General features: G+C 44.9%; 1 protein-coding gene across 1 annotated transcript in view; it reads left to right on the forward strand.

The window, feature by feature from the left end:
• NME8 (NME/NM23 family member 8) overlaps positions 1-19,658 on the forward strand; it is an 843,103-nt gene that overhangs the window by 162,493 nt on the left and 660,952 nt on the right. Inside the window, exon 5 of the mRNA XM_086967295.1 lies at positions 8,506-8,622. Within this exon, the coding sequence (XP_086823421.1) occupies positions 8,506-8,622 (117 nt within the window). The remainder of the gene's footprint in view (positions 1-8,505; positions 8,623-19,658) is intronic.

The raw sequence follows: 19,658 nt of genomic DNA on the forward strand, positions 1-19,658 counted from the left end.
TGGAGCCTTGCACCTCCCGCTTGTTTAAAAGGGTGCTCATCAGTCCTTACTCATAGAGCCTTTCTTGAGCTGGGTTTCCACGGCTACGCACTTTTAGTCACACTGGTATTGACCTCCTCTGACTGAAACCTCTCTACCCCTTCCACAACAACACAGTGCTGTGCCCTCCTCTCCTCCTCTGGGCCTTTAGCCCTCCATACCCTCTCGAGTTTCCATCACCACCTCCTTAGCTGCCCCCTTCCATAGCTACTTCCTCAACTGGGTGTAACATCCAAGCAGGCCGAAGAGCAGCAGGGGAGGCTGCAGAGGAGGTTGGGTGCTGCATCCTGGTCTGTGAGGGGGCAGCACTTGCACTGAACTGCTACTTAAGGCCTTGTATGGGACAGTTACCCTCGGGAGGGGGTTTGCAGCAAAGGAGACTCTGCGTGCAGTGGCAGTGTGTGGGTGAGTGGCAGGGGTAGATGGGGCCGATGCATAGAGTCCTAATTAGCTGCCTTTTATTTTTGAGAGTGCAGCTGGTGGAAACTCCAGGCTGCAGCACTGTGTGACCAACGGGCAGGAAGTGGGACAACACGTTCTGTTCAGGTCTTTCTCAGCACTCCTCCTTCTTAGCCAGCTCACTTCTTTCACTAGTTCCTTGTATGCTAGTATGCTAGTTCCTAGCTCGGGACAAAGGACCTCAGGATACGGAACTTGCAGGCAGATGAACTTCCTTACCACCCTTGCTCCTTGCTGGGGGTGGGCAATGGCGGCGAACTCGGCCACACAAAGTTTTTTTGCCATACTCCACGCTCCAATTGGGGCGAGGAGTTGGCAAAACTCTGCAAACCCTGCTGGCAGAGCAGAGGACACGGCCAACCCTTAGTAATTTCCAAATTGGAAAAGGTAACCACTGCATGATTCCCTGGAATCACCATTTAAAATCCAAACTTATGGAGTTGGATTTCGAAATACAATTCTGAAAATGACACTTTTAGAAAGTTGACATTTCCTTTCCTTAGTCATTTGGTGCCTGCAGCCTGTCTCAGCAGTGACATGTATCGGTGTGAGTGACAATTGGACTTTGTGTATTTTTCTTAGCCAGTCCCACATAATGGGGAGCTTAGGTGTAACTGATGGGCCATCAGTGACAGGATGAGAGGGAGGAGCTGGACCCAGCCACACTTACACTTGAATAGGATGTGTCCGATCTCCACACAAAGGGCTGCATACCCCCTGTAGTCCATCTGCAGGCAAAAAGGCAAGGCATCTGCGTACTTCAAAGGCATACCTCTGAAAGGTTCTCCCCATTCAAAGTCACAACTATGCATAAATACTGGATCTTAGACACCACCACATAAGTACACTTCTAGACCTCTGGATAGTCTACAGCAAGAAAGATTGCTGTGATGCACCAAAGACAACAACTCTACTGGACTACTGCTCTGAGGAAACAGCTGCCCTTTTGCCTGGGTAAGAAGGACTGCACCTGCATCTCTTGAGCTCAGAATCCAGATTGACTTCAAGGGCTAGTTGGCTTACATCCTGATCTGAAACCTCAGGGACATAACAGGCTTTCAGCAACATTGCATCTGCAACCAGACTATTCCATCTGTGAGTCAAACCGACCAAGTGGTGTCACCCCAGTCCTGGACCCTTGGAAGTGGGCTTAAGGTGCTCTGCCAGCTTCTGTGTATCCAGCTGAACCAACCCATCTCTTCTGCTGCAAGAGGCCAACAAGAGCAGAACCAACACATCTCCACTGCTGTGTGGATTGAATCCATCGCAAAGACTTGCATTGCATCGCAGCTCTTCGGAACAGATGCATCGCCCCAACTGTGTGACGCATCCTTAAAGCAGGCCCTGTTTCCCCCATTTCTGGCAGCCTTGACGACAATGCCAGACTTCCCAGCCCTGTCAACTGGATCCTCAACAACAACGCAGACTCTCACACCGCATCCTTGCCGCATCTCGGAACAGACACATCACTTACGCTGAGTGACACAATTTTGACGCAGATCCTCACAACACTCCGCAAACCTAGAACTAAGGTACTTTGTTCAGTTGCCTTATCTGGGTCCCGGTACCCAGCCCATGCTCTATTACAGTTGGTCTGAACTTGTGACTTTGTCCCAGGCCAGCGTGACCAATATCTATAGTTGGCGCTTTGTGCTTTTTGGCACTATTTTTACTCATATGTTTAATATTGAATGTCTCCAGTTCGGTTGATTGGATGTTTGTCTTTTTGGTTTTGTTTTATTTATTAAAGAAAGTTTTATTTTTCCAACTGGGTGTGAGATCCTCATTGTGTGCTGTTTTTCAGTTCATTGCTGGTTGAAGTGTTACACAAATTCTTTACACATTGCCTCTAGGCTAAGCCTGATTGCACAGGGTTGAGCACAGGTTAATTTAGGGTTGGCTTGTGCCTAAAACCTGGCAAGGAGTGCTGTTCATGCTTGATTTGGGCTCATACTACAGTCAACCAACAACCTATTTCTCACACAAGGTTAAGGGGCTGCTACTAGTGTTTGTAGGTCAAGTGGCCAGGAAGTAAATTGCGTCTTTTCCCTCTCCTCATCAGAATAAAGAGGGTTTGCATCTTTTAGATGTCAAGAGATTAGTTCCGGTTCACTTTGATGGTTCTCAACCTTTCTGTGTACCAGAACATCTGCTTGTTATACTTGGGTCTGCCAGTCAGGGTCAGAAGCCTCCGTTTGTATCTATTAGTCACAGGTTCAGATCCACCATAGCTCTCTCCTATTTATTTCCATGTATTTCTCTTCCAGCTAGGATTCAAGGTAGGTCCACAAAGGCACCAATGATATCATTGACATACGTTAAAGGTGTTCCCTTTTATGATATTTGTAGGATAGTAAATTATGCTTCATCTCAAACTTTTGTTTATCATTAAAGACTAATAGCAGCAACAACTAATATTGGGTGGCATATGTTTTATAAAATCATAAAATATTTTGGATTTCTTGAAGTCATGAAATTTTGCATTGTGATGTATGTAGAGTGTATATCTAGGAAAAGTTATGTATTGCTTGGGCATTACTCACAAGTAATGACTGGGTTAAGTACAAAGGACACATAAGTAATGTCCTGATTACTTACGGTGATCTTCATTTCACTTAGAGTCTTACCTGACTTCATACCAGCCATTATGAATTAACATGTTCAGCCTTTATCAATGTTAAAACATATTTTATTAGTTTCTTCAACGTGAATCAGCCTCCGTTTACCCATCCACAATATGAAAGGGTATGTTGTACAACTGAGAACCCACATCTCTGTTTCTTAACTGAGACTTGGCTGAAGCCCCACACTGCTCGGGCCATAATAATGGGGGTGCCGCTAGAATACAAAATAGTAAGGATGGACCGCCCTATTAAAACTGGAGGAGGGTTAGCTATTGTTTTCAAACAGGAGATGGAGGTTGTTGTTAACGAGACAGTGTGTAACCCACAGATGGAGCTCCTGATCTTTTCTATTAACCTTAATCCAGGGAAACTAGGAAGGGAGCGCTAGTCTATCGACCCCAGGCCCATGTGGGAATTTCTCCATTCAACTTGTTGAAGCTTTGGCACCCCATATGCAGGTGAATTCAGATTTCATCTTGGTAGGGGATTTAATGTCCACAGCGAAATTGCTACCTGTGTGGAGGCACAGACTCTTCTGACTGATCTGGCCACACTCGGATTCAACAAAATGAATCAGGGGCCCACACACTTAGCAGGCCATACATTGGACCTAGTGCTATGTAACTCTACAGCCATAAAATGTTTGCCTCCCATTCAAGTGGACTGGACTGACCATTCCATTATTGAATTCTACACTCGATCCAATTATAAGGCAAAGGGCATCCAGAGGACTATGGCTGATGTCAGGAGACCCTGGAATAAACTAACACCAGAGAGCTTTAGGGGGAAATACACAGAACCCATTTGGGACGAATGCGGGGACAATGTCACCACCGCATTAGGTAAATTCAATGAAGCTGTGACAGCAACCATAAATCACGTTGTTCCATTCAGAACATATAAACCACGGCCTGCCCCAAAACAAGAAGTTTGGTTCACTGACGATCTTAGACAACTAAAGCTAACTGCGAGGAAGCTTGAAAAACGATGGAGGGTCACACGCAAGGCAGAGGATAAAGAGAATCATAGGATTTCTCTAAAAAACTACCACAAAGCTATTCGGACTGCTCGGAAACAGCATATAGCAGCCCAATTATCAGCAGCTGGTAAAAACGCGAAAGTCCTCTATCAAATCTTACAAACCTTTATCAAGCCCACTGCTTGTGAGACTGAGGGGATTGAATCCCAGGAACTTTGTAACAACATCTCACAGTTCTTTGTTAGAAAAATAGAAGGCATTTATGCTAAGATCTTAGCCTCCAAATCCATCCCCAACAATATGGGAACAGTTGACAGTATGGTTCAGCCACACCTTAGTACAGCAGAAAACAAGGTTAGTAAGCTTGTAGAATTCCCACCAATATCAATGGAGGAGATAATTGCTCTAATCACCCAAACAAAGAGCGGGTGCCCCTCAGATATTATCCCGGCACGCATTATGCCACTCCTGACTGACGATCTGGGTGCTGGAATTCGGCAGGTAGTTAATCTATCCTTGAGTACAGGGGAAGTCCCCCTAGACTGGAAGCGCGCTCTGGTGAGGCCTCTACGGAAAAACAACTCTATTCCTTGGACCGAACTGACAAACTTGAGACCGATCTCTCTCCTCACTTTTTAAGGGAAGCTCACTGAGAAATTTGTGAATCGGCACTTGTCTAAATACATCGAAAGTACGGGGGGACTAGATCCCTCCCAATCTGGGTTTAGGCCTAGGCACAGCACTGAGACCGCCTTGCTGTCCGTCGCTGACGATCTTCATATGCTACAGGATAAAGGTTACTCCGTTATCCTGGTGCTTTTTAGATCTGTCAGCGGCGTTTGACACTGTGTCACACGACATCATGACCTCCAGACTAGTTGACATCGGTCTGGGAGGCAAGGCGCTGGCCTGGCTAAGGAGTTTTTTCACCAAACGTACTCAAAGAGTCATACTGGGTCCATACCAGTCAGAGGAGGTGGAGATCTCTAAGGGGGTGCCACAGGGCTCTTGTTTGAGCCCAACGTTATTTAACATCTACGTGGCGTCCCTAGCTAACATCATGAGATCCCACGGGTTCATCCCCGTATCGTATGCGGACGATACTCAACTCCTCTTTCCGTTTAAAACCATGACTCCTGAAGTACGTAACTCCTTTGCCCGGGGGATGAAAGAAGTGGCACATTGGATGGCAGCAAACTTCCTGCAGTGTAACGTCTCTAAGACTGAGGTGATGCTCTTTGGGGAAGCCAAACGCCTGTGGACTCCTGACTGGTGGCCTCAAGATCTAGGCCCAGTCCCTGAGCCCAAAGCGGTTGTGAAAGATTTAGGAGTTAAATTGGATCAGGAGCTCGCCCTTAAACAACATTCCAATCAAGTGGTCAGCTCCTGTTTCCATGTCATTGGGCTTCTCTGGAAGGTATTCCCCCTGTTACCTGACACCACCAGAAAAACACTAGTACAGTCGCTCGTGCTGAGTAGGCTGGATTACTGTAATGTAAGCAAAGAATGGGGTTCCCCGTGGGTAGCTTTTGGATATGGGCAGGTAGTAGGGGGGAGAGACCAATTTGAATAGAAAGAAAGGACACCCTGCCTCAGGATATAAAGGCCCCAGCTAGAGGGTCCAACAGATATATGCGAAGGGGTGATTAACCTAGGAGCTGACACTGCACATAACAATCACATGGTCAAACCAAATAGACTCTACAGTTCATGTTAGAAATATATGTATTTTTATTTTTTTAGGATGGCAAGGATATAAACATTAAATATAACTTTAGTATCACAAATACATTTAGATCATAAATAAGACATACATAGATATGGCCACACTTCAAACACACTGTCTCACTCACTTCAGTCTCTTCCCACAAGGCTTGTGTGCCCAGGAATACGGTTATTGTCCTAACTACATCAGGACCCGTAGTTAAAATCATCTACCTGGACCAACATCCCGATCCATACAACACATTAACCACCTATGTGTTGTACTCGCCAGGATCGGAAGAATGAATGGTAGAATGAATGGTGAATAGTATAAGATGAGATAGATTGGGAAGAGACTGAAGTGAGTGAGACAGTGTGTTTGAAGTGTGGCCGGTACTGGGTAGGACTATCTTCCCTTTTGTTGTTGCCCCCATATCTATGTATGTCTTATTTATGATCTAAATGTATTTGTGATACTAAAGTTATATTTAATGTTTATATCCTTGCCATCCTAAAAAAATAAAAAAATATATATTTCTAACATGAACTGTAGAGTCTATTTGGTTTGACCATGTGATTGTTATGTGCAGTGTCAGCTCCTAGGTTAATCACCCCTTCGCATATATCTGTTGGACCCTCTAGCTGGGGCCTTTATATCCTGAGGCAGGGTGTCCTTTCTTTCTATTCAAATTGGATTACTGTAATGGTTTGCTGCTAGCCGCCAATGAGGGGAATATTGCTAGATTACAAGTTATGCAAAACACTGCTGCACGCCTCGTTCTCAATGTCCCGGCCAGTACTCCCTCAAAACCTTTATTAGTCAAGCTTCACTGGCTCTCAGTGAAACAGAGGGTGATGTTCAAAACTTGTTGCATCATTCACAAGTGCCTTAGTGGTAAAGGTCCTGATTACCTAACCAAAAAATTCATTCCATACGTCCCCTCTAGATCTCTGAGATCTGGAGATCGAGAACTGTTATGTGTCCCCAGGTTCTGGAAGACAAGACAAGGGGGTAGGGCTTTATCAGTAGCAGGCTCGAAGCTATGGAATGAACTCCCTAATGAAATTAGACTACGTAAGGAACATTTTCCCTTTAGGAAAAAATTCAAAACTTTCTTTTTTAATTACTAGTTTCTGGTTGGGTAATTAAAATATATGACCGGGCCTTTTTGTTCTCAGATGCTGCCAAAGGCGCGGAGATACTCCTCAGGGAGTCGATTCCTAACGCGGTACAAGTTTGCAAATAAATAAATAAATAAATAAATTGAGATCATCTACAGGGTCATACAGGCAGCAGAGGGAAATAGATCCACATCAAACTGAGGCACAGGAGATCTGACAGAATAGTCGGGAAATCCTACTAAAGTTGTTGTTCCCTAAGGACAGTGAGATCTGTATCCAGCTGGGGACAAACAAGGAACTGAGTACAACAGTGGGGCAGTGGGAGGAGGTCAGAGATAATAGAAGGAATCTTCTGTACGAGGGCCATATATGAGGTGAGGTATCACTCTAATTACCAGGGATGCTCTGGTAGGTGGAGGAAGAAATCTCAAAAGGAAGAAGAGGAAGGGGGCTCATGTTCAATGTCCAGAAACCCCGACAACAGCTCGTCACAGATTGGGGCTACGGGAAAGCATCAGAGACTCCTTATATCCTTCCTATGTAATGCTGTCACTTAAGCTTCTGCCCAATGCACAACTGTGGCTCTCCAGCTTGCACCGCTGGGCGAGCGTTACTCCTCCAGTGCATAGTTGTGGCAGGCTAGTCAGGGGCCGCTCTAGGCTCATGGTGGCCCTGGGCAGGGAGCGTAGGTAGGGGGCCCCGGAAGAGGGGGTCCTGGCGGGGCAGAGTGCAGAGGCCAGTGAAGGGGGGGGGGGGTCAGGGTGTATGGAAGTGGAACAGAGGCAGAGGCCACCAAATCCCTGCCAGGGGCCACCACACAAATATGTATCCATCCTCAGAGGATTATTATATTAAGGATATATATTCGCGTGGTGGCCCCTGGGATTTGGTGGCCCTGTGCAGGTGCACAGCTTGCACATGCCTAAGGCCGCCCCTGGGCTAGTGCCAGGTCAGTATTGCGGGTCGCTGTCCTATAATTTTTCCTGTGTGCCGAGTGCTGCTGCCTCCCAGGTATCCATTGGTGGGTGCCCCTTGGTTGAGGACCAAGGGGCATTCCCCTAAAATATGTCTGAGATCTGACACAGGAGCCCAGCACCGAGCACATTTGTCCAGAGCTGCCAGGAAGATGCTGTGGATATGTCGTGAGAGGTATGTTATGTAAAGGGTCCAGCCTGCATCTTGAGGTGCTGGATAGGTCAGAAGAATGTTGAAAGTGCTAAACTTATTATGTCACCCAGTTTGGAGTGGGTAAGATTTACATTCACAGCAGGTTTCCTAATTTTTCCATGCCTTGGAGTGGTATTCACCTTGCAAGTATTGACTGTTGCAAGGATGAGTGAGACTAAGAGTAATGAAGATTACTGGTAAGTAGTCAGGACATTTGTCAGACAGCTAACTGTAAGCAAGACTCAATGCTGCCTATTTCTTCAATTGCTGCAAAAGTTAATTGGAAATTATAATTAAAATAAATACATTTGATGAATTTTAGGCATAAACTAAAGTTTTGATATAATTAAACTGCTATGTAAATGACACTTTGGATATTATGAAATTCATAATTAATGTTTTATATTACAGAGGGGTAAAATTGTGGCTCGTATTAAAGGAGCTAATGGACCACTGCTTGCTAGAACAGTAACTCAATATGTGGAAAAAGAGAAAAAAGTCTTGGCAGGTGAAAGACAGCGCTCTGAGGTAACATATAAATCTGTTCTTGATTTCATGGGCATGTGGCATGTGGAACAGCAGTATTTGTGCCGAAAGCAGTTTTTTATGGTCAATGTACCTTCTTGCTTTCTCATGGCTGTACATTTAGCACCGATCATGAAGTTGATTTAGGTAGTTCTATTTTCAGTTAACAGCACTACACATGCTGGGATTTTATAGTTTTAATTTCTCAATACTAGCTTACAGCTACATTTTTCTATGGCTTCGAGCTCTCATTTGAAAAAGCAGTGCTGGCTAAGGTCACCATAAACTTAGAAGCAATTCCAAAATTTCTTCTTGTCTCTTCATGTCTTTCACTTCTAATTTAACTTCAAATGTATTTAGTATTTGCTCCTAGATCCTTCACATTAGCAAATGTTGCAAGAGTTTACTGACACAAAAATAGAAAGTGAGGTAAAGAGGTTTGAAAAAACATACTTAGAGCTATAAAAGTGTGTTACTCGGTGGTAGAACAAGACTATCATCTACTTATTGTGTTACCTGAAAACTGCAACGTCAGTGTATATTTTATTAGCCAGAAAAACCGAAGGCCAAATGGATCAAACAATCACACAGCACAATTCAGCAAGCTACCTTGCTGTGCTGAGGGAAAGAGAAAGGGCAGAAATGTGCCACATTTTCCCTGTTATATGCATTCCTATACTTTCCTGTGGCTGGTGCACTTTTGGCTGCCTAGCGCCATTGCAGGCACCCTTGCATCATATTGCAAGGATGCAATGGTGCAGGCAGGATTGTTTTTGCGCAGCAAGTGGCACCTTCCTGCACAAAAACAATACTCATAGGCATTTTCCTCTTTCTAAGTGTGCTGCAGAATGCAGAACAATTAGAAAGTGGAAACAACAAGACAAATAAAGATATTTCTCCTTGTTGCGCCTCTGGTGGAGTGGAATACAATTCTGATGCATTCCCAGGTCTGCCAGAATCCATAAGTGGATGCGTGGGAACACCCAAGCTCCTCATATGGCACGCCTCCCTGCCGCAGAGTAACGCAAGGCAGCGATTTGCGCTGCCTTGCGATACTCTAGATTTATTAGCCAATTTAGGAGCACACAAGGTAGCCTTGGTGGCTTGATTAATCTCAGTTAGATTTTGCGTTGCCATTGCATCCCATTGCATGGAGAAAGGGTGACGCAAAACTGTGATAAATATGTCCCCTAATATGTAGTGCACAGTTATTTTCATTTTTATGTATATAAGACTTTAGTAGTTTTTAAAAGTTGCTTACCAAATAGGCTAATGCACCAGGGCATCCCTATTCTGTACAGCTCTAAAACATCTTCTCAAATAAGAGAATAATATAATACCAATATAACACATACACCATGTAAAGCAAGCATGAGTATAGTTAAAATATCTGGCCTTGACACAAGTGTATTGTTCAATACAGTTTTTTAGATTTTTTTAGGAACCATATGGAATATGTAAAACAACAAATTGCAAAAACATAAAAATATAGGAGGAGAGCAGTATTTCTTTTTCAGATGACTGTGCATGTGAGCAGGTAAAATGCCTCAATTCACAGTACCTGAGATCTAATGGCTGAAGTGGGTTGATCTATTGCTGTACGCTGCAGCAGGTGGACCACTACACCAGAGACCAGTTGACGAAGAGGTCTAACAAAAAGCCCTTCATGTAAGTAGTTTTAATGGATACTTTTACCTGCAAATTCCCCCTGTAAAATAATCCCAGGCATCAGAATGAATCTGGAAACGTCAAACTGCCACATTGCCAGTAGGTGGCACTGGCTTAATTTAGACTCTGGAAGTGGCATCAAGGGGCGTCACCAAGGCCAAAAATCACCCACCCCAGCATAGCAATGTCAGTTCTAGAGCTCACTCTCTCTGAGAAGCCATCCTCACATACTATACATTTAATTGCTCAGAACCATGTCCAAATTGAAGAAATCAAGATTTAAAAATCTAATTTTAAAACCTTTCTGGACTGTGAAGAACAGATGTCCATTAGGGACTCCCATTCTATCTGTCTCTGGTCTCCCACCTCAGATCATGACTCTCACAATTGCGACTCCTGCCACAGCATGCACCTGAAGGCCATCAAAGAGCAGGAGCAAACCTTTTCATGGCATGAGCAAGGAAGGAAAACCATACTCAGTGACGATCATGATTTCACTCCAGGTCGCCCTCCTCACATTCTTCAAGTAAAAAGAAAAGGAGGCACAAGAAGCATAAAAAACATGTTAAAGGTAAGTCGAGATACTCTCCTTCTTCCAAAGGTTATTCTTCCTTGGAAGGGGAAGTTGGTGGTCATCAAGCCAGTTGATGTCCATCTGAGTGGACTATCTCTGGTGATTCCACTGGACCCAGTCTGAGACCCATCATAACTTCTACTGGCCCATGCTGATCCATTCCAGAACCTTCATCCCTGTCCAAGGACAGCTGTTACGAGGTCTTTCATCAGCTAGTCATCTTGACACTTTCCCTGTATTGAAGATGGGATTACCAACTAGGATACCCACACTTAAAGTGATGTCCATTCCTTTGTTGGTGAAGAAGGCTGCTGAGGTCTTAGACTTGCAACTTCCAACAACTGAAGTTAAGGTCAATGTTCTTACCAAGGTTTTCTTTTCTACAGTGCTTACAGTAGAACCCCTGTTGCCTTTCAATTATACTCTTTTGGATTCAGTCCTGGTGACTGGTAACAAACCATCTTCTGCCAAAACAGTCAACAGGTCAGTAGCACAGCATTATCGTCCAGCTCCAGGTGACCCTCCCTTGTTATCAACCAACCATTTCACCTGAAAGCCTCATAATTAAAGCATCCTGCTCATCAAGTCAATAGGCCGGAACCTTTACAACGGTCCCCTTGGATCAAGAGCCAAATAATTGTTCTCAATGAGGCGTATTGTTGTGAAGTCTATTAATGGTAACTGTCTCCTTTAAGACATAATCAGGAGCAGCACGTGCAGGTAAGAGTGGTGGGGTGGGGGAGTTGACAGACGATGGCAAGGTAAAGTTCATTTAAAAAAAAGAAAAACACTTGCCTTGCCACCATGTGTTGAGCGCGAGCTAAGCGTTTTTCTTTTTTGTTCACTTTAACTTTACCTTGCCGTCGTCTGTCTACTCCCGTCCCACCCGCTCCCCCACCACACAACTCTTACCTGCACAGGGCACTCCTGGATATAATCATGCCTTATGGAAATAGCTCAAATGGTGGTATTTTATTTGCCACAAAATATGCAAGAACATTTCCAGGAGATGATCCAGGACTGACAGAACAGCTTCCATCATATTATTAAATCCCCACTGGACACTGCTAACTAGGTAGCCTGAGCTATGGGCACTTCCGTTACCATCTGTAGGCATGCCCGTTTACGCACATCCAACTTTTCTCCTGAGGCCGGCGTTGGAAAGGTTCAAGGCTAGCAAGGCGAAAGCGCATTCCATGGGAATACAGCTGGCAGCCCCTTTGAGAGACTATCACTAATTTCTGGGTGATTCTGTATTCTTAAGGGAATTCTCCTTTCACAAATAACAAAAATATCTCTCTCAAACCCAGCAATAACTGAAGCTGTTGGTCAGCCACTCTTGCAGCAGAGCCAGAGGAATGAGCTGTGGATCCACCCAACAACACTTCTCTTTCTCTTCCTCCTCTTCCCCTTTTCCAATAACACCAGGAAGTCAGTCCTAGGTCACTTCCTCAAGCCTACTCAAAGGCTGTGGGAGGATAGGTATCCAGTCGGTCACCATGTCGCAGAATGGGACTAAACACTTTGTTTCCTTAAGGAAACCCATATCCCTCCCCTGCGTTCCAACCCCCCTCCAGACCACCAAGCCATACTAGAACAGGAAGCTGCAGCTCTTTTACTTAAAGAAGCAAAGGAGTTTGTGCCTGCCCAGAAGAGCGGTCAGGAATGTTATGCACATTACTCTCTGGTACTCAAGAAGGATGGTGTTCTGTGCTGGACCCTAGACCTCAGGGACTTGAACATCTAGCCCAGTAAGGAAATGTTCAAGATGCTGACCAAAGCTCAAATGTTACTGGTGTTGGCACAAGGACACTCTATGATGTCACTCAACCTGCATGATTCTACCACTTTCCACTGTTTCTCTTTAATTTACATCGGCACTTCAAGACTTCAGAAAGGTGATGGCAGAGGTGGCAGCCCTCTTCAGAAGACAGGAGATTCCAATGCACCCATACCTGGATGACTGGCTGATCAAAGCTGGGTAGCAAGAGATGGTATCATGCCATATGCAGTCAACCGTATCTCTGCTGTTGACAGAAGCTTTTCGATCATCAATACCAAATCTCACCTGTGGCCCTCCCAACAAATCCTGTTCATAGAGATGTAATGGACACCATTCTGTTCTGCGCCTTTCCTTCTACTCAGACAATTTCCCACATCAAGGAGATGGGTAATTTATTCCAACAAAAAGTACAGGTTCCATTAAATTCCTAGGTCTGCTAGCTTTCTGTATTCTCCTGATCACACATGCACGTTGGCACATGAGGCCATGCAGTGGTACCTCCACCGTGTTTACCTCATGGGGGACTCCATCGTGACTTGGCAGTGGTACGAAGGTGAACCTCAGCTGCAGTATGAGTTTCACTTTCCCTCTGATTATGGCTATGTTAGTGAGCCTGGACAAATGTAATCTTGCCAATCAAGAGGGATGACTCCTATTGGATGTTGTACAGGAAGCCTTGGTCCAGTAAGGCGCTCCTCAGGTGGACCTGTTGGCCTTATTTCACAATGCTCAATGTTAGCAGTTCTGTGTCCTCCTGTATCTGGTAAAGGGAGCTTTGGATGACACTTTTCAGTTGAGAAAATTTTCTGCTGCAGTCTGCATTTCCCCCATTTCCTTGATTTCTAAGATTCTGAGTAAGATGGACCAAGACCAAGCACAAGTTATTCTCATCGCCCTAGATTGGACAAAGATTGTGTGGTATGCAGAACTTCTGAGCTTCTCCCGTTGTCCTCCTCTGAAGCCGTTATCCAGACTGGGTCTTCCCCTCCATCCGGGTGAAATGGTTTTGCACTCAAACTCTGATGCATCCAACTTCATGCCAGAAGATTGAGCTGGGAAATTTAATCTCTTTTTAGCTGCATACAGATATTCTATTCTGCCACCTGTGGGCAACACAAAAATTGCTTACTCCACAGATGGAGCACTTTCTTTGCTGGTACACAGACAAAAACGTGGATCCCTTGCAGGCCAAACCATCAGAGGTCCTGAAGTATGCATTTCTCCTTGCCAAGGGAGGATGTACGATTTGCACTGTCAAGGGTTATTTGACTTTGTTGTCAGTGTTCCTCGGTTTACCAGACCAGCAACACTTTTTTAATCCCCCATTGTAATGCTTTTTTTTAAAGGGCTGACAAACGCATAGCCATTAACCTCTTTTATGTTTGCTATACCCAAATGGGATTTTAATTTAGTTTAGAACTTTTCTTATGTCCCTTAGGAATTCTGACACAAATCCACCACTTCTGCCCTTACCAAAGGTGTCCCACTAGCTGCAATCTCCAAAGCAGAGACATAGGCTTCCCTACACAGTTTTTCCAGGCATTACTGTTTGGATGACAAAGCACATAGGGACTGCTACTTTGCAAGATCCGGTTTACAGGATGTCCTTATTTAACCATCTATCAACCCTCCTCCTGAAAATGGTATTGCTCATGAACCTATTGTACAGGTGATGAATCTTCAGGTAGAATTATCCATCTGAAGAAAATGTTACTTACTTGGAGTAATAGGTTTTGGGGAGGATCATCTACATGCAGATTCCTGACCCACCCACCCACCTCTCCATTTTATGGATGTGTTATAGGGAAAGTTAATAAGATCCCAACATCTATTTGGTACTTCTCTATTCTTATTTTCAATTTCAGTCCATCCGTTCACTTCGTAAGCTGGGAAAAAATGGATGGCAACCATTACACCTGGGTGGGTGCTACATGGCTTTGGTGACATCCTTTGATGCCGCTTCTAGCGTTAATATGAAGCTAGCGCCTCCTACAGGCGATGTCAGAGTTTTGAAGTTTTCCATATCCAGTTTAGCACCTGGGAATATTTTACAGATGAGGAATCTGCAGTTAGATAGAGTATCCACCAGAAGAATTGTTACTGCTGGTAAGTAAAGTTTTGATATAGATTTATTATGGTATTTTAGCAAAAGATGAGTCTGGCAACACAGCTAAAACTGGCTTCCGGATAGACCTAAAGACTAGTTTCAAATACATTTAAAAGCAGACAGACTACTATCCTAAGCACTACAGTGATAAAAATGTGAAGTTAAGGTGAAGTGCGGCTAGATAAACATTATGCATTTTCTAACATATGCAACAATCTGTATTGTCTGCCAGTGGCATAGTTACCTTCCAGACCCAGGAATAATCCACAAATGTGTTCATGGTGCTCTCCACCATCTAACTATATGTCTTAATTATCTCACTCGATGAGACAAACAGAGCCACTAGAAAAGGAATTCACAATTTTCCCAATTTGAGCAGGTGGTTGCAGGTAGGGTCCACTGGCACTCACTTTTTGGGGACCAGCACTTATTTTTTCCTAATCAGTCCTGCGCTCAGAGCAAGAAAAAGCTAAACACTACAAGAAGGGGAAAAAAGGATAAAGAGAAAGATGAAAACCAGTGGCAAAGAAAACAAGAATGGATAAATGGGAACCTACAGAAGTGAGATAAAGGGGGAAGATGCTGTCTGGTAGTGGATCAAAAATGGCATGAGATGGCATTAAGTATTTAGCCTATGTATTTGGCACTGCTTACATTCGATAGAGCCGCCAAATGATTAAAACCTTTGGCCAGGTACTTATTCTTTTACAAAAGTGAACAATGCAAGAGTCGGACATCAAGCAGAGCTAATACCAGAAAAAAAAGTTGACACATTGGAATCGGACATCAAGCAGACTTAATGCCGGAAAAAAAGTCGCAACACTACACCAGAAACACAACACTGGATTTGAAAAGTAGGGGCATGCAAAGAGAGCTAGAGTTGTGAGGGAAATAGTATGAAAATTAATTTACAATCTTTAGGTTAGGGAGGATTTTGGCATTAATGAACATCTTGGCAAACTCTTGCCACATCTATTTATTCACCCAAATTATACTGAAATTAGGACCGTAAACTAATTTTGCACATAAGATATAAATTGCGAGTAATAATGATAGCAAGTTCTTATTTGGAATATACTAAAATATGCCCATGCCAAATGTTTTGACCATTCGCAAACTTATCCTTGCTCACATTGAGCTTTCCATTTTTCATCCATTTATAGCTGTAATCACTTTCTCAATTATTTATATTTTTTTCATACCATGTCTTTCATTTCCTTTCAATTAACTGTCAAACTGTGTTTTTCACAGAAGGTTCTTTTTTTATTAAATATCCAATTTTCAATAGCATTGAGAGACCCAGCCACAGCCCTTTATCCCTTACAGGGACTTCATCAGGTCAATTTTATCTATATTCCATTTCAAAACTCCCATGATCTCTGTTGATCATGTCGAATTTTCCATACTTTGCAAGCTTTTCAGCGTGTATCCCTTTAGTCTCATGTGTCCGTTCTCATGTGAGTTTTGTAATGGAATACAGATAGGCTTGAATAACAAGAAATAAATTGTTTCTTTTTATTTAATGCAAACTGTGAAATTTGATTCCAATTTTGATCATCTTTTTTTTACACTGACAACATGAAAATAATGTGCAGGATATAATCCACCTATGCATATGATTTTAACTTTTTAATGAAGTTTTATTGTGAGTTTTTATTGATAAAAACAGTTAACCTATTGAAAATAAAAGAAAGCTTTTTTACACTATCAAAGGCTCATAAAAGCGTTTGGTAATACACCCAATTGTTCTGTTAAATATTCCTTTTGAAGCATCTTTAAGAGCCAAACAAATAGGTGTATGATTATGGTAATCTGTTTCTCAAAACAAATAATGATCGGTAATTTGTTTTGGCATCTGTTGCCCTATCCAGTAAATACATACACATGTTTAGGACAAAAAGGGAATTATTTTCTTGTTAGAGTTTATACTACTATGTCCCTGTTTTCTATATAAGGGTGACTCTTGTGTTTGTGAGTTTTTGTATTTAGAGGACATTATAAGCAGGGAAGTTCTGACGAGTTTTAGTTCAGCTTTGCGCTGTATAAAATAGGTAATGAAATATTAGCCTTTTGGCACTGGCTCCGGGCGGCCAGTCTGAGGGGTATATTCACAAGAAATTGTGCTAAACATCACCAAAAAATACTAACACACCTTTACACATCGCAGCCGATCGCTGGAAAAGAACCCTGTGTTAACGTGGAATTCACAACAAGGCGGTAGCATGCAATAGTCTGCCGAAACTGCTGCCAATGTCTGCGATACAACCATCTCAACGGCGATAAAAACACAAAGCTCAACGCAAAAAAACCATGCAATGGGCCAAAGCCTGATGAGGAAATCAGCGATAAGCAGTGCCAGGTCTGCAACACACACATGGCAGTTGGGAAAAATCACTATAAAAGTAGAAAAAACACCCAAACTCAAACTGCCCAACATCCAAGCACCATGGAGGCAGTTGGAGCAGGCAGAGAGGACGAGCGCAACCCCACATGCACACAGGACGACCAGCCTGAGACCTCAGGGACAGGAAAGGGCAAGAGGAAGACGAAGATCTGTCCACAGGAAAACAGGATCCTGATTATGGAGGTGATGGAACACCATCAACAACTGTTCGTCACCTCCAACGTGTCATTGGGAACCAAAAATGGGATATGGTGGAACATGGTGGACGAGGTGAATACCGTAGGAGAGCACAGAAGGTCAGTGGACAAGGCCAAGAGGCGATGGATTGATATCAAGCGAAAGAACAAGGAGAAACTCGCAGCCAACCTGAAGACTGCAATGCCGACTGGAGGTGGGAGCCCAACGCCACAGCTCATGCTGGATGACATGGAGGAGCTGGTGTCGACAGTCATCAGTGTGGAGACTGTGGCCGGAGTCGGGGGACCAGACACTGCTCGACAGGACCCAACACAACCACAACAAGGTGAGTGACCGCCAGGTATTGGGGGAAGGGTGGAGAGGGCCACAATGGCACACATGCACAATCAAGCAGTGCACACCCACAATGAATCTGGGTCATGCCCCTGATCTACACGCTGTCACAATGTACAATGCCATGCTGTCTGAATGTCAACATGTACCATGCGGCTACATACATGTGGGCACATTATAATACACCATCTCCCCTTCACATTGCAGGGGCACTGTCAAAACCCCCTGCAGAGCTGTCCCAGCCACTCTTCACTGATGACGAGGAGGACACCGCCAGCATCAACAACAGACCCTCCAAAATATCATGGACATCATCTGCAACTCACCTCCAGGATCAGGGCAGCCCAGCTACATCGAGGAGACCCCACCCACTACCCAAGCACACAGCAGGAGGCACCCACAGCCCCCGCACACTCCCAAGAACCCCAGGAACAAACTATGGCCTTCCAACGCTGGAGGGCCAGAGGGAGCCGGCTAAGCAGGTGTGGGTGGGGTTCGGCCTCATCATGGCTGCCAAAATGGACACCATCCATGGGTGTCTAGGTCCCTTCAAGGACCAGCTCCGGTCCCTAACGGACACCCATGGCCCGCTCCATGGTCTTCAAGGAGCCCTGACTGATATCGCCGGAGTCATGATGTGGCGAGAAGAACACCTGTCCACTCAGATTGGCTCCAGAGATTCCAGCCGTGAGCTGGCACACATGTGGAGGCTCGTGGAAGACATGGTGCGGATGGAGGCGGAAAGGATGACAGCCACGGCTGCACATCAGTGAAATGTAGCTGGAATCTACCATGCCCTGCTGATCCTTATCCTGGCATTGCTGCCACAAGGCGTGGTGCTCATGAATGCTGCTGCCCCCACCCTTCCACATCTCCACCCCCTAGTGTGTCAGTGCCTCATAGTGCGGCAGGCGTAAACACTCTGGCACCTGATGTGCCACTGCCACACAGTGCGGCCAACAATCCACCTCCGGCCCCTGCTCTGTCAGTGGTGCACAGTGGCGCAGCCAGTACTGCAACACCCACAGGCGGGACACAGCGCACATACAAGGACGAGGACGTGGATGGGATTGTTTTCAGAAGGAGGCAGTAGCATTCATTTCCGCCACCTGGCCTGTTTCTGCTTCGTGTTGCACATGACCTCTTGACCTCCCACTGACCACCAATACACTCCGCTGCACTTACCTTGGACCACGACATGTACTGCCATAACCTGTTTAATGACCAATGACACGACAAGACTGTGGACTGTACCCTTACGTACCCTTACTGTTCCGCAGTACCTGTCATCCCCTGATGGACTCTGGCTTGCCCTCCACGGGCCCATATTGTGTGGTGTGCTTGGCATGGCCCTGTATGTGCAATAAACATCCAGTAATGCACTGCTGTGTCATGTCTTTCATCATTCCTGCATGAATGTGTGGATGGAGTAGGGACAGAGATTTCCCTTATGTCAATGATGCTCATCTAGTGGGATGCCAGTCACCTTGTGCTACATTGCCTATTGTGTCCCAGGTGCGGTGGACACTATAACAGGGGAACATGCATTAGTAACTTCCTGGTCTGGACATGGACTAAACTACGCCCAGAGCCCCCGAGTCATTGTTGTAAGCCCTGCATTGGACTGGCGTACGTCAGGCCAGACCACTCCGCTTACGTTCCGAGGGGGGCCCACATAGCTGTTGTAGGCGTACTCGCTGGTAGTTTGCATGTCACTAGTCTAGTTGTCAGCATGTCACGGCCACTCCCTGAGGGCTGGTCTGCACACACACCACACCCATCCAGCACAGGTGTCACAAGCCATGTTACCCCGCAAATATAAGGGGGCAACAATGTCATATTCTATTCTGCCGGTGGTGACTGGGTGACGGACGCTCCACGGTGCTCAATCATAAAGGGCCCATTATTTGCTGCAGACAGGGTTGGTGGTACCCGATGCCTGGCGGCCTAAACAGGCATACCACAATGTGCC

This window comes from Lissotriton vulgaris, chromosome 4_1, assembly GCF_964263255.1.
Source record: "Lissotriton vulgaris chromosome 4_1, aLisVul1.2, whole genome shotgun sequence".
NCBI classification, from domain to species: domain Eukaryota; kingdom Metazoa; phylum Chordata; class Amphibia; order Caudata; family Salamandridae; genus Lissotriton; species Lissotriton vulgaris.